The sequence below is a fragment of the Mytilus galloprovincialis genome, chromosome 1, assembly GCF_965363235.1.
Source record: "Mytilus galloprovincialis chromosome 1, xbMytGall1.hap1.1, whole genome shotgun sequence".
NCBI classification, from domain to species: Eukaryota; Metazoa; Mollusca; class Bivalvia; order Mytilida; family Mytilidae; genus Mytilus; species Mytilus galloprovincialis.
Window position 1 is genome coordinate 90,808,061 of NC_134838.1, and position 15,855 is coordinate 90,823,915.

The 15,855-nt window shown below is 31.2% G+C and overlaps 1 protein-coding gene across 5 annotated transcripts in view; it reads left to right on the forward strand.

Annotated features, from left to right (window-relative positions):
* The window catches only part of LOC143044444 (transformation/transcription domain-associated protein-like), a 68,454-nt gene that overhangs the window by 35,544 nt on the left and 17,055 nt on the right, over positions 1-15,855 (forward strand). For 4 of the 5 annotated variants that reach the window (XM_076216470.1, XM_076216478.1, XM_076216487.1 and 1 more), the window contains exons 48-66: positions 92-199; positions 558-631; positions 949-1,048; positions 1,393-1,494; positions 1,944-2,114; positions 2,795-2,884; positions 3,480-3,689; positions 5,585-5,817; positions 6,460-6,629; positions 6,950-7,128; positions 7,435-7,577; positions 7,921-8,023; positions 8,360-8,470; positions 8,983-9,165; positions 10,879-11,028; positions 12,333-12,452; positions 14,112-14,255; positions 14,821-14,961; positions 15,337-15,495. In XM_076216470.1, the coding sequence (XP_076072585.1) occupies positions 92-199; positions 558-631; positions 949-1,048; positions 1,393-1,494; positions 1,944-2,114; positions 2,795-2,884; positions 3,480-3,689; positions 5,585-5,817; positions 6,460-6,629; positions 6,950-7,128; positions 7,435-7,577; positions 7,921-8,023; positions 8,360-8,470; positions 8,983-9,165; positions 10,879-11,028; positions 12,333-12,452; positions 14,112-14,255; positions 14,821-14,961; positions 15,337-15,495 (2,691 nt within the window). The remainder of the gene's footprint in view (positions 1-91; positions 200-557; positions 632-948; positions 1,049-1,392; positions 1,495-1,943; positions 2,115-2,794; positions 2,885-3,479; positions 3,690-5,584; positions 5,818-6,459; positions 6,630-6,949; positions 7,129-7,434; positions 7,578-7,920; positions 8,024-8,359; positions 8,471-8,982; positions 9,166-10,878; positions 11,029-12,332; positions 12,453-14,111; positions 14,256-14,820; positions 14,962-15,336; positions 15,496-15,855) is intronic. The other variant, XM_076216496.1, reaches the window with a different exon arrangement.

The window sequence follows — 15,855 nt, forward strand, 5'->3', positions numbered from 1 at the left end:
CAAAATCTATGTATGTATGTAAAGGTTTATACATGTACCTCAAAGTCAAATAAGTAGAAACAACACTTTAATTAAATTGTTTTATTAACAGGTTTTTCATAGTTTGTTGAAAGCCCATGCTGTGGAAGCTAGAAGTGTTGTCCGTCAGGCTTTAGAAATTTTGACACCAGCAATGCCAGGGAGAATGGAAGATGGAAACGTAATACTAACTATTTTTTCATCTTGAACAAGCTCATTTGAAAAACAATTTTCATATATAGTTATAGACACTGTTATTTCAAATTGTATTTAGTTAAACGTTGTTGGATTAATAGATGTGCATTATATTGGCTTCTTTTATCAAGTTATTTTTGTCAGGCTCAGATGATGAGAGATGACTGTTTTTTTAATTATATCAACTAAGGAAATAAAATTTAACATACAAGACTGATTTGTATGTATTTTTCATTTTTCATGTCGCATGCAGAAACATACAATTTAAATGACATGACTGTTTTAATGAATTATCTTGCTTAGAAGTTTACCAATGACTTATGGTTAAATTGAATATATTGTAGGGAATGTTAACACATTGGACTAAGAAGATTATAGTAGAAGAAGGTCATACTGTAGCACAGCTGGTACACATACTGTAAGTAGTAACAATCAAATAAGAGAAAAGAGAAAGCATTTCAGTAAGACAATAACACCACTGTAAAAGGTGTCATAAAAATAACCTTTGAAAGTCCTGTATGGGCTAGACCACCTACATTGTACTACCAAGCAGATTTATAAGAGCAGAATTCTCTATATTGTCAACCTGTCAAGGAATTTCTGGGACTTCCTATTTATGAAATAATTTTTCATTTTAGTTGGTACTGCATAGAAACAGAATCTTCATTAAAGTAATGTTTGAAGAAGAGAAACATTTCCTTTCTTTTACCAATTTATTCTCATCTCTTATTTCAGTCAGTTAATAGTACGTCATTACAAAGTATACTACCCAGTTCGACATCATCTGATACCGCACATGGTCAACTCATTACAAAGACTTGGATTTACTTCTAGTGTAAGTTATACTGTCAATAATATATACAAGGTAAATTATACATTCCCCATGTAAACTCACTACAAACACTCAGATATACATCTAGTTTTTGTTATTCTAAATCACGTACAAGCTTAAAAGCCACATACAAATACACAGAAATCTTTAGTAGACAAGTTGAATATCAAATACTCCTATTCATTAATAAATAGCTGTAAAATATTGATCTATTGGGTGTATTTGCTATTGAGTGGATATAAAACATGAACAAGCCAACAGCATGACAACAACTAGGATGATATCAGTTGAAATGAATTATCAAATCTCAAGAAAGAAACAAATATTTTAGATTTTGTTAATTCTAGGCTTCATTAGAGCATCGTAAACTAGCAGTAGATTTGGCTGAAGTTATCATAAAATGGGAAATGCAGAGAATAAAAGAAGATGTTGAATGTGTAGAAAAAGAGGTAAGTAAACATTTTACTTATGTTAACTATGTTCAAAGTTTCACAATAAGTCTTGACATAAAAAGTAGATAGCAAATTCAGTATGACCTAAGTAGATCACCTTCATTTAGTCAAAATGTATTTGCATTATAATGTGTGAAGAATTATACATAAAATCATGACAGGGTTCTCAAAAAGTGGTGGTCCAAGGGATTTGAACAGCTCACTTTACAAAGGACCGACACAATTTTGGTAATTTGTAATATAAATAGTAGTAAGGATCCCCAGATATAAAAACATTGTGAGAACTTTGCTGAAAGCATTTAAAAAAAATTATCTGCAAACCACATTGCTACTGTTGTTTTGTCTTGGAAGAAATAATTAAGAATTTACATGAACAATGCAAATTATTTAATTTATTTTGTCATCTAAATTTTGTTAACTAAAATAGTTCCAAAAAATGATTGTAGCCACCTGATGATGTAACTAACGCTTTGAACCAGAATGTACCAGCAAAGAGAACCTCAGCCTCTGTTACATCTGTCGACTCTCCTCAGGAACCTAAAAGATCGAGACATTCTTCTGGAGCTGTAAGTAGTCAGTGTGTTGTCCTTGAAGGCCAGGACATTCTTTCAGAGAGTGTAAGTTTCTTAATGTCGTCTTAAATAAACATTACATCAGTTTACAGAACAAGAAAATTTAGATTGGGAAACAAAATCATAAAATTCTTCACTGTCATACATTAAAATGCATTAACTCTAAACATGCTGAACTGTTTCTAGAAACTGATCCATACTATGCTGCAAATACTTATTGATGACAATATAACTAGGATAGGTGGTAACAGGTTGGGGTGAGCAGTTGAATGGGGGACTCTGACCCAAAATTGGTCATTTACTTACTATAGTTTGCATATAGAGTGGGCTAGGTGAATGAATACATGGTAATTTAAGTGAAGTAGTTTGAGGTCATGTCAATTTGAAAGTATACATATGTTCATTATGAAGTGAACTGTTGAATATATATTTGCCAAGTAGGGATTTTGACCTGATTTTCATAGTTCCCTGAATATGGTAATGTAATAGTGTGAGTGGGGTATGGTTTTCTATGGACAGATGTTCTTGTTTTAATATACCTGGTCGAAGGGTCGAAGAACGAATAAAATTGTGAAAGGCTGTGCCTTAATTTTTACAGTTATTTCTACTTTAACTTCTACCCAAATTGGTAGGTGAACTAGTGCATACTTTATGTTAGATAGTATGAAACTTACTGATAACATTAATAACTATGTCTAAAATTGGGTGTGTCTTCTTTTTTATAGAGTAACAGAAGTTTAACAGACGTTAACAGACCTATTGACAAACATTCATGTGATGCTGTTGTTAACTTCCTGTTAAGAATTGCTTGTCAGGTAAGTCATTTCTGTGATGTTAACAGACCTTAAAATAATCATTTGTGCAATGCTGTTGATTACATCATATTTAGAATTGTGTGTCAAGTGTGAAATTTCTTATGTTTATTCAACAAAAAGTATTGCTGTGTAACAAAGAGTTTTCCATTTCAACACTGTTTACTGCACATGGCTACTTTACTCATTGAATTGTTGAGAAATGCTAGGAATATGTATATGTTGCCAACATTTTATTTCCTTCAGCAGTTTTAATCAACAAATTCAAAAATAAAACGAAAGCATGTTCAGATTATTTACAATTGAAATGAAATATACAGAGCAAAAATTTAATGAAGATTAAAGGACTTATATTTATACCATCAGACAACCTACTTCTTTCAACAAATCAGTTGTTGGAAACAAATAGATAATAACAAATTAACTTAGCCTTAAGGTATTTTCTAAAAAAGAAATAAATTTCAACAACTATACTAAAGGGAGCCAGTTATAATATTATTCTAGTTGCATCAATTAAGAAATCGTTAACTTCAAGTGCATAATTGTCTTACTACAATATATTGTGACTGAAATTTTATTACATGATAATTTTTTACAGGTCAATGAAACGCCTGGCTCTCCTGGTGAACTGTTATCCAGAAGATGTGTTAGTCTATTGAAGCCAGCCTTAAGACCTGATTTCTGGCCAAATGCAGAATTAAAACTGGCATGGTTTGATAAGCTGCTGACGTCTGTAGAGAACCATCAACCAAACTTCAACAACATCTGTACAGCCCTGGAATTACTAAGTTTCCTATTACAGATTCTGGTAAGAAAAGGTTACCAATATTCATAATGTCCATTCACTAATTTTCATGAATGAGGAAAACTTGCCTTGTATATTTGATTTGATGATTTAGCCAATAGAAAACTTGGAATTAAAAAGATTTAAATTTGTGGATTTCACCTGTATGTAATAAATCCCACAAAAATGGATATCCAACGATTAATAATGAATCCACATTGAGATATTTAACAGCAGATGCATTGTATTTAGTAACCAAATTGTATGCAACCTGTTCACTCTATTTGAATTTTTATAATAGAAAAATTTAAAGATAGTGAGTTGTGAAATCTTTATCTTTTGGAAAATCAAATGAATCAAGCTATTTCATCTAAACAATACGAAAACTTGTGATTGATTACTTGATTGATTATTGATTGGTTGTTTGACCCCTAGTACTAAGTATTTCATGAATATTCAGGACAATCTTAAATATTTGAAGAATCTTTGTGGAGATGTTTGATAAAAACCAATTGCTTATACTTGAATTAGAGGAGTTAAAGTTATACAGTTATTGACAGGATAAACAGTGTTCTCCCCAGGCCCTTAAAGGACCGCGGGCCCGCGATGTTTAATTTTCTACCGCGGTGGTATCGTTCTTGCCACGATGTACAATTTTTCTCCATGGTGCTAAAGTTTTCGGTAAAAAAATCGTAAATTGGTATAGTTTCAGATGACTTGTTAAACTTTGGGTGAGGTATAAAATTTCAGATGAAAATTGATCAGTTCAAACCAGTTTAATCCAGTTCTGACAAGTAGATTGTTTACACCACGTGATCTATTTACATTTTGAGGTTAACCTTGATGATTGGATTTAATTGATGTACATGATTCTTTTGTGTTTAAATTACTGGAGAGATCATAATTTTAATAACAGACTTGTGAGGGACAAGCAGACATTTGTTAATGAACTCTATTACGCCAGTCTTTAGACAAAATAATTTGCATGTTGGAAATTTATTGTTGAGTTACTTCCCCAGATTTTGCGTATTACAAATAAATGCTCCTCAATATAATTTGTCTCTGAAAATAAAAATAAAGTACAAATTGAATGCAAAATTATATTAGAATGTTACATTTAGGATAAAAACTTTAATAAAACACACCAACAAAAATGCATTGCAAATTATTTTTAAAAATCATACTTTTATTGATGCAAAGACATATTATATTAAATAGGTAGTTTTCTTCTACTGAAAAAATATGAGATTGTGCGAGGGCTGAAAAGCTAATCAAAGTTGTTAAATATTGCCATGAGTGAATATAGTCCCATAAACAACTGTAGGACTTAAGCTAGATATGAAATAAAGTTTAGATAAATTTGAAACAAAGTAAAAACTATGAAAATAATTTTGTTGTTGTTTAAAACAATCAGGTCTAAAACTAATGGAAAATAGTTTTTTAATTTACTGAAGGTTCTGTATCAAAATTCAATCTTGTTCAAAATTAATTGTTATGGTGAAATCTAACATGGGGAATGTGTAGTGTAACTACAAGTATCAGGACAAAATGGCTTGATCAAAATATAAGAAGTGACTTTAGTTTAAAGACTAATTGTGCTTTCTTTTATTTATTCTTAAAAAATATTAGTATACAAACTGTTTATTGATTTACTTCTTTTTCTACCAATAATTTTCTGACCCAAAGTCTATATAACACAGTAAACAAAACAAAGGCAAAAAGGTAATGACACAAAAACTAACAAGAAAAAAATAAGCGTTGCAACGCGACACAAAATATTGTAAAATTCATTTCATCATGCGTTACCCTGGTGCTATCCAAAAATCCTGGGGAGAACACTGGATAAATACTAGAACAGTATCTATTGTGGAAATATCATATGATAATTTTATGTTAATTATGATTTTTGTTTCATATAGAAAAAAGAGACCATATTATCTAGTTTCAAGCCCCTACAGAGAGGTATTGCTGCATGTATGACTTGTCCCAACACCAAAGTGATTCGTGGAGTACATACCTTACTGTCGAGATTGATGAGTTTCTTCCCAACAGAACCAGCTACATCAAATGTGGCATCTAAATATGAGGAATTGGAATGTCTATATGCCTGTGTCAGTAAAGTGGTGTATGAGGGACTAACTGCTTATGAAAAGTAAGCTTGTCTTGTATAATTTAGATTTTTTTAAGTATGTTTTGTAATGGTTCTTCTGTGTATGTATTTAATATCATAAAATTGAGAATGGAAATGGGGAATGTGCCAAAGAGACAACAACCCGACCATAGAGCAGACAACAGCAGAAGGTCACCAACAGGTCTTCAATGCAACAAGAAATTCCCGCACCCGGAGGCGTCCTTCAGCTGGCCCCTAAACAAATATATACTAGTTCAGTGATAATGAACGCCATACTAAACTCCAAATTGTACACAAGAAACTCAAAGTTAAAATAATACAAGACTAACAAAGACCAGAGGCTCCTGACTTGGGACAGGCGCAAAAATGCAGTGGGGTTAAACATGTTTGTGAGATCTCAATCCTCCCCCTTTACCTCTAGCCAATGCAGAAAAGTAAACGCATAACAATACATAATCTATTTTCTGACTTCTTCATCAAATATTCCTTTGTATCTCCTTTTTAATTTCCTATAGAAAGTTAATATTAATTTTATAAAATGACTACAATTGATATTTTGTTTTTTGTTCTTCATATACATTAATGATAATTAAGAAGTACATACATATATTCTTCATCAGTATTAAAAGCATTAAACAAGTACTTCAATTTGATTGATTACAGAGCCACAACAGCAGGATCTCCCTCTCAATTGTTCAGTACTTTGATGATACTAAAGGCAGCATGTATGCATAATCAATGTTATATAGATAGACTTATTACAACTTTCATGAAAGTTTTACACAAGATGGCTAGAGAACACCTGACTCCAACAACTCCAGAAACAAGTCCAGGTAAACATCTATTATGAATCTAAATTGATATTTGATGCATTGCACAAGTTTTGGGCTACATTGATACTGTCTTCACGTTTTAAAATTAACTGTTTCTTTAACTTTAAACATGAAAAATACTTATTCCAAAAACAAATTCAATAAAATTAACATCTTCATTTTGTAATGTAAATTTACTGGTATTGTGAGATATATAGAGAATATCATATGGCTTTTTCAAATATGACATCAATATAATCCCAAGGACTCAGCACTTACAGAATTAAAAAAAAAGATCAGAAAACAAATTTACATTATAAATATGTGTTGTTTATTTCCAGTTGCTAGTGAATTATTGATCCTGAGTTTAGACCTTGTGAAGAATCGTGTTGGTGTTATGAGTTTAGAAATGAGAAAATCGTTCATTGGTCAGATATTGGTTGGGTTGATTGAGAAAACAACAGATAGTAAAGTAATGAAGGCAATAACAAAAATGGTGGAGGATTGGGTTAAAACAAAGGTAAGTGTATTGTGATAGCAGTTGTATATATGGCCACACCAATTTAATTTCTTGTTCTACGGATTTTTGGACTCCAAAAATTGGGGCAAACAAGCGATTTAAAAATTTTAATAAAAAAGTATTTAATACATTTTAAATTTATACAGTATTCTTTGTACTGGTATGCAGAGTTTCCTGAAATTACAATAATTTATCTCACATTTGTGTCGTTAAACAATCACATTATTATAACCACAAATATTTGTGAAATTACAGTATCTGAAATTTATTCCACCAATTTTAATTACCAGTTATGTCATATTTCAGACAGCCATTGCCATTAACCAGTCTCCTGTTATTAGAGAAAAGGCTATTCTATTGGTCAAACTGATGCAAAATGTAGAAAAAAGATTTCCTGATGAATCAGAACTAAATGCTCAGTTTCTGGAACTAGTCAACTATATTTATAGGTAAATAAAACAATTATTCACTTTTATTTGTATTTTTATTTATTTACATGTACTTATTTTTTTCACAAAGATATAAGAAGATGTTGTATGAGTACAAATGACACAACTCTCCATCCAAGTCACATGCTTGTATAGTTAGTATTGATACTAATCCAACAAATTGTTATGGTGAGATGCCCACACAGATAGATATTTCACAAGGTTACAAGTATATCTTTGAACATTTGTTTTTCCTTAAGCTACAAATTGTACTGCATATACCTTGTAATCTGTTCTATGATAAGTATAACTTAATATTTCTCATCAGCTACCTTTTTAAAAATAATAAAGTTGTACATTTCAGGGATCAGAGTCTGATAGGAACAGAACTAACATCTAAATTAGAACCAGCCTTCCTTGGTGGACTAAGATGTAATCAGCATCATATCAGACAGAAATTTGTCGAGGTAGGTTATACTTTTATTTTCTTCAGAAAACATTTACATCATAAAAATATGTAGTAGAACTAGCAGTTTCAGCATGAAATATAATACATAAACTGAATAAGATTTTAAGTCTGCACGAATAATATGATGCCATTACAAATAAAAAAAAATAGCATATAAGAAGGATCTGTAGTATTTTCACATGACTAGATTAGATACGATTTCTTATCATGGCGATTTAGGATGTCATTATTTAATTCTTCAGAGACATTAAAACAATTGTATATTCCATGGTTGTTTTGTTAAATTTTTAATGAAGTAGTAACATCATTAAGTCAGTGTTTACCTTTTTATCAGGTGTTTGATAGTAGTATACCAAAGAAGATATTTGACAGACTCCTGTATATCACATGTTCACAGAATTGGGAAGCCATGAGTAGTCATTTCTGGATAAAACAATGTACTGAGGTAAGGAATATTGAATTTCTCTATCTCATGTTTTTAAATAGTACCATCGGAAAAAAAACATGGTTCTACTTCATATACCTGGAACATTGTTTTATTTACATTCATCCTATATCTTTACATCTTGATATCTATCTATTAGTAGTACTTTGATTACGTTTTGCTGTTCATAGGTAATTCTTTGTGTGTCTTTACTTTAATATAAAATTATTGTGTAGTAATTTGAATTGAAAGCTCTTTGTCTCTCGTGTGTTTTGGAATAATCCTTTTCAAAAGCTATAGATATAGGAAGATGTGGTGTGAGTGCCAATGAGACAACTCTCCATCCAAATAACAATTTTAAAAAAGTAAACCATTATAGGTCAATGTACGGCCTTATATCAACTTGTAGTTCACTGTGCTGTCAACACGATTATAAGGAAGTGACTTTTATAGCATTTTTATGATAGACACATTACCATATAATTGTAATTTTTCAATGTCAATAGTAAGTGTAACTTGTTCTTTTTTTATAGCTTTTGCTCTCAGTTGCTGTGTCAGGTCATGCTATTCAGAGTTCCTCCTCAATGAACCTATTGCCATCAGCCAGTAGTGTTGTGAACCTTGCAGACAGCCAGGATAGAGCAGCATTTGCCACATTGATGAAAATCAAAGAAGAACCAATGGATGTAGAATCTGTAGACTCCAACAAGGAAGAGGTATAGAAATTATGGAATATAAAGTTTGAATAATAATGCTACCCCATTGTGATACAGCAAAGTAGATAAGAATCAGCATGACTGTGATAAAGTAATAATAAAATCAATGTCAAAGTTTATTGAATTTCTGTTTTTTAAGAAAATATACCTTTTATCAAGTAGTTTACCCAACACTGGCATTTTATGCACTAGCTATTGATTTGAATGCATTGTACTAGGCCATGAAAGGTGAACTAAGAACACAGTGAAGATTTAATTGTCACCATCTAAGAACTAATGTGAAAATCATACACGAAAATTACCCTATATTTTGAATCTTAAAAATTACTATTCATGATGAAACAATGAGAGTGAATATAAAAAAGAAGATGTGATATGATTGCCAATGAAACAACTCTCCACACGAGACCAAAATGAAACATAAATTAACAACTATAGGTCACCATATGGCCTTCAACAATGAGCAAAGCCCATACCCCATAGTCAGCTATAAAAGGCCTCGAAATGACAATGTAAACAATTCAAATGAGAAAAGCAACAGCGTTATTTATATAAAAAAATGAACGAAAAACAAATATGTAGCACATAAACAAACGACAACCACTGAATTACAGGATTCTGACTTGGGACAGGCACATAAATACATAATGTTAGGAGGATCCCAACCCTCTCCCTAACCTGGGACAGTGGTATAACAGTACAACATAAGAACGAACTATAAAAATCAGTTGTAAAAGGCTTAACTCATCAGATGGACAAACATACATGCGTCTAAGACTAAATTATCAATTCGTACACATCCAACCTCCAATGGATATAGTGTAAAGACGTCATAAACAGTCAGAGAAAATCATGACCTTGTGCAATGCTAAGATACAGGTATCGACAGATTGTAGATCCATGAATGTGTATATGTATATAACATACTAGTAATATTTAGTTTGCTTTTAATTTACTGATAACAAAATCAATATTTATACCGATAAAAACAATATTCAATGATCTTATTACAGTGTTGAATTGGTAACCTTTTAGAATAAGCTTATTTAAAGGAGCGATAAGTTTACCAGGATCATTTCTTAATTTCCAGGCACGGTAAACAACATTTCCGTAAAAATGAGGATGTGCTATCCCGTTTGAAATAAGTTTTCTACAAGTACAACCAAACTTCAAAACCAAATCTTTATATCTATGGAAAAATTTAGTAAAGGTTTTGAGTAATTTATGGTAACAATATCCCTGGTTTAATAATTTACCAGTAATACATAGATTACATTCGTTAAAATCAAAACGTCACAACAGACACAGGCATAGCAAACGAGCTGTGAAATATAAACACAGTAAGATGGTGCCAAAGGAACATCACCATTAATACTAAAGTACACTCTTATATATGTTTTTATAAGTAGATACTGTGAATTCATTATTATTCGTTGGATACTCATATTCATGGATTTCGTTGGTACAGGAGAACCACGAATTCAAATGTTCAACGAATTACAAATTTTCTAAAAAAATGTATGCAGACTTTGCCAAAACAACAAAATTAGATATCCACGAATATGCAAATTTTCCTCAAACCATGAAAATTGGTATCAACGAAAATAAATGAATCCACAGTACTGTACAGGATATATAGTGTTACTTCTTAAAAACTGAAGTGATTTACTTTTAAGAATTTGAATTCAATGAATAAATAATTCTATTTACTAGGAGGAGATAGAGATGGAACTAAGTGGTGTAACATCAGATGACAACTGTAGTAAAGAACCTCCAAAGAAAGAAACACATGACCAAAAACAGAACATCAACACATTACTACAGAGACAGGCAAAGTTCTTAGAGAGTTGTAGGGAAGTTAAGGTAAATATATCAACTCTTTACTACAGAGACAGGCAAAGGTCTTAGAGAGTTGTAGGGAAGTTAAGGTAAATATATCAACTCTTTACTACAGAGACAGTCAAAGGTCTTAGAGAGTTGTAGGGAAGTTAAGTTAAATATATCAACTCTTTACTACAGAGACAAGCAAAATTCTTAGAGAGTTGTAAGGAAGTTTAGGGCATACGATACAGTTACAGGGGAGGTAATGATGTTGCTAATGTAAATTGTTGTACTATGACTTATCGGGAAAAGATTCAGTTTTCGATTGATTTTTATCATTCAAACTTATCTAACATGAAAACGAGTTCATGGACCCCTCTTTTTTAAAATGCCATTTGGTTTGATTACACAAGAAGATTATGTGTGCCAATTTTCACGCAAATGTAAATAGTGCAATTTTTTTAAATTTGATAAATATACAGAAAAAAATGATGAAGATTAGTTATTTGAAAAACAAATTGCACAAATTTAAAGGACAATTATATAAAACAGAATTTACAAATAATTTAACAAAAAACAGCTTATGTTATCTTTTAAAACAAAAAAGTTATGTATTTCTGTTGAAAGGAAAAATACGTCCACAAATCCAAAATTTTGAGCAAATATATAAAATTTGGACCTAATTTTACTCAAAAAGTAGCACATGAAGGTATATTTTTTATTACACATTTTATTTAACCAGGCAAAAATTAGCCTATAGGCAAATTGTCAGCAAAATTTCAATATGGGATCAAAACTGTATTGTATGCCCTTAAGGTAAATATGTCAACTCTTTACTACAGAGACCGGCAAAACTCTTAGAGAGTTGTAGGGAAGTTACGTTAAATATATCAACTCTTTACTATAGCCAAGCAAGGTTATAAGGGGCTAGTGAAAATTCGAAGTAAATGTATCCACACTTTGCTGCAGATCCATGCAAAATTACTAGAGAATTGTTGTCAAGTTGAGGTTAAAGTTTCAATATTTCATAGACAGAGAATGCTTTTATGGGTGTTTAGATAAGTTGCACTTCGAGTTGACATAAAGAATACAATAATTTTGTAGCCTTGAAAAATCTGAATATTTATAAATGTTTCAGAATGCACTGAAGAATGTTTTCATACTAAGATGATTAGGACAGTCAATTTCCAGCAAATAAGCTGATTATATAAAATTGTGCCTAGATAATAAACTAAATGTCATTGTTTTACAGACGTGAATAAAGATACCAACACACAATCTTTAAGCAACAAACAACATTTGGATCCTGGTAAAATAAATATATTCACTATATCTTTCTTTTTCAGACATTATCATACCTAGGTGCTCTGTCTCAGTTAAATCACAGCAACACTGAGTTGACACATGTCATATGGATTGACCTGTTTCCAAGGATATGGAAAATCTTGTCAGAGAAACAACAACAGGTTTGTATATATATATATATATATATATATATATTTCTGTGTTGTACATTCCTAAATCTTCTATCAATTCATGAATCAAGTTTAAGTTTACATTGTAAATATGACTCAGTGATTTTGCTAGCGCTCGTCACTTTCGTATTTTACGAAAGAGTTTTCTCATTGACGAAAGTATTTCAAATCAATTTCGTCACTTAAATTTTGAAAGTGTAAAAAAAATTTTGCAATAAAAACTATAAATCTACCTGTCTTCATGTTTTTGACAAGTTTATGACCTCCAGGTAATTAACATTTTTAACAGGTGTTACAAGTTGTGATTATAACTAATCCGCTTATCGCCATCGGATGGGTCACTAATCCGTTAATTATTATTAAACCCCATAATTGAATGACCATCATAATTATTTCCCCAGGAAAATCAGTCAGTCGGCATTTCATTTCAGCAACCAGGAGTATAGTTTCGTCAATTAATCAAAAATGTAACAACCCGGACAGTTCGCATTTGAATTTCAATATTTCTGAAACGATCACAATCTGAAGTTCATTTGTCGTAGATTCGTCATTCGAAGGCATTTTCGTCATATTTGATTTAAATTGTCATCAAAAACTTTCGACAATTTCCATTTAAAATAAAGAACTTTAATGTGTTTATTCAAAACTTTCACGAGTTAAACAGGTGCTTCCTGTATTGTGTTCTATGCATGCGTGAAAGTATTCCTTTGACTATTTATAGACTTTAAAAAACGTAAAATACGAAATCATTTAGAATCAATTAAACGAGAGAGAGAAATATATATCTCTTACTAAAGGAATTTAAATAAAAAAATGATAATTTCCTGATGAATCCGGACTCGTTTTGAATTTATTATCCACGTGTCATTTCCCGTTTTCGTTTCATTTTAAAACCGAAAGTAGTAAACGTGATCTATTGTTGATTTGTTTACAAGCTCCTTTCAGTCATTATAATAGTTCCAAAAAGTATTTTATACATTTCCAACTTGATAGAAATGATTTCCAAATATCGATTTAGACCTTTTATATGGATAATGATTATGCAGTGAAATAATCATTGTAAGTTAATTTATGCTGTGATTCCTTGTTTAAAAAAATTAGAATCCAACTTTTGTTGATCAGGAATGACCCCTGGAACGAACTGAAGAGAACTTGTGAACTAAATTTCTGGATTCCATGTCAGAATCTTTCATAATAATGGCCAATACAGTCAAATCATACAATAACTGCCAATCATGCTGGTGCCTGTCTGCCTCAATCCCTTAAAATCTGACAAAGTCAAAAGATGAAGCTAGTAAAACACATCATTGGTCCCTTGCTTTTACACAAAATAAGGTTGATTTTAATAGTGCGCAAAAGTGACTAAAGCCCTCAAAATCCTAGCTTAAACCCTGTGACTTGAGTGTTTTTGTTTCATTCCTTTTAAAAGCTCATTCAAAATGCTGATCCAATTACAATTTGTTCTATCAAATGAAACTGTTCATCTGATACTGGCTTACTGCACTTATATAGCAGAGCTTCAGATGGTAAGAAGTGCAAGAGGCACAAGTTCAAAAGGTAGCATTCTTACAACCCTTATCATACCTTTGCAATGCATATCCAAATTATTAATAGCTTTAAAATAATAAATAATTGCTTTTATTCTTACAGATTCTTGGTGGAGAATTAATACCATTTATGTGTAGTGGAAGTCATGTGATACAGAAAGATTGTCATCCTAGTTCTATACACACTTTTCTGGAAGGACTATCACATTGTGTACCCCCTGTACAAATACGAGCTTGTGTCATGAAAGTAAGTTATTATGTGTGCTATACATATTTTATAAGGAACAATGCTATTATGATCTCCATTTAATATATTTTTTTTTAAAAGAAGTAATGCTATTTGATTTTATTCATTTCAAAGTAAATTATAAAAATTGATATGAAGATATTGAAATCAATCCCGAAAATGTGTAGAACTATTATTTCCTGTCAGTGAGTTAAATGTATAGAACTATTATTTCCTGTCAGTGAGTTAACTGTATAGAACTATTATTTCCTGTCAGTGAGTTAACTGTATAGAACTATTATTTCCTGACAGTGAGTTAACTGTATAGAACTATTATTTCCTGACAGTGAGTTAAATGTATAGAACTATTATTTCCTGTCAGTGAGTTAAATGTATAGAACTATTATTTCCTGTCAGTGAGTTAACTGTATAGAACTATTATTTCCTGACAGTGAGTTAAATGTATAGAACTATTATTTCCTGTCAGTGAGTTAAATGTATAGAACTATTATTTCCTGTCAGTGAGTTAACTGTATAGAACTATTATTTCCTGTCAGTGAGTTAAATGACTTTTTTATTTTGACAGTACCTTGGTAGAACACACAACATGTGGCACAGATCATGCTTACAACTTGAACAAATGGCATTTGATAATGGTGCCTCATTACTCATCAAATCTAGACCAATCAGTGAATATGAATTTGAACCAGTCACTTCACCTCAACAGGTAACAATTATAGAATGACTATGTCCACCAGAGCATTGTTAGATCTGTAGGAATTGCCATATGTAATTTTGATATTGACTATACATTTCGGGCAATGATTGACAGAAGTATATAGCAAATATTTTAAAGAACTTATTTTCTATTTCCTAACATGCTTTTGCTTTAATGACAATGATTTCCTTAATAATATGATGAGGAAAGGTACATACAAATCAGAATTAAATGTATTGTGAAGTCTGACTCTCTTTATAAGAAAAGTATGTGAACTTGTCTTCTTTCATTGATTTAAAGAATCTCAGTTTGATGTTGTTAATGAGACTTTTATCAGCATCAGTATTCATTGATAAGCAATGAGCATTGTTTGTTCTGTTGTAGGAATCACTAGATGCATTATGTGAATTATATGCCTTACTCAAAGAGGAAGATATGTTAGTGGGAATCTGGCAGAAGAGGTCAAAGTTCAATGAGACCAATACAGCATTAGCATATGAACAGCATGGCTTCTTTGAACAAGCACAAGACCATTATGAGAAGGTAAAGGGAAAGAAATGTAGCTATACATATTTTAATTGTGGAATGATATCCAAACAGTTTTGCTGCTTGTGACAATCAAGAGCCAACAAGATTTTCTGATGAAAGTTTACAACGCTAGACTATCTTTTTGGTTATGCAAGAAAACATTTTTAGTTAACACAGATTGATTTTACTTTGATTTATTCAAATGTAGATTTTACCACATTACCTGCATATAACACTTATTTATCTTACAAGATTGTAAAATTTTCCAAATTTAAAAATCAACTGTAGATTAATATCATTGTGATAAAATCTGTTTCACTCAAGATCTATGAAAAGGTCTCTAGTGTGTAACTTTGAATAGGTTTGGCGGGAAAG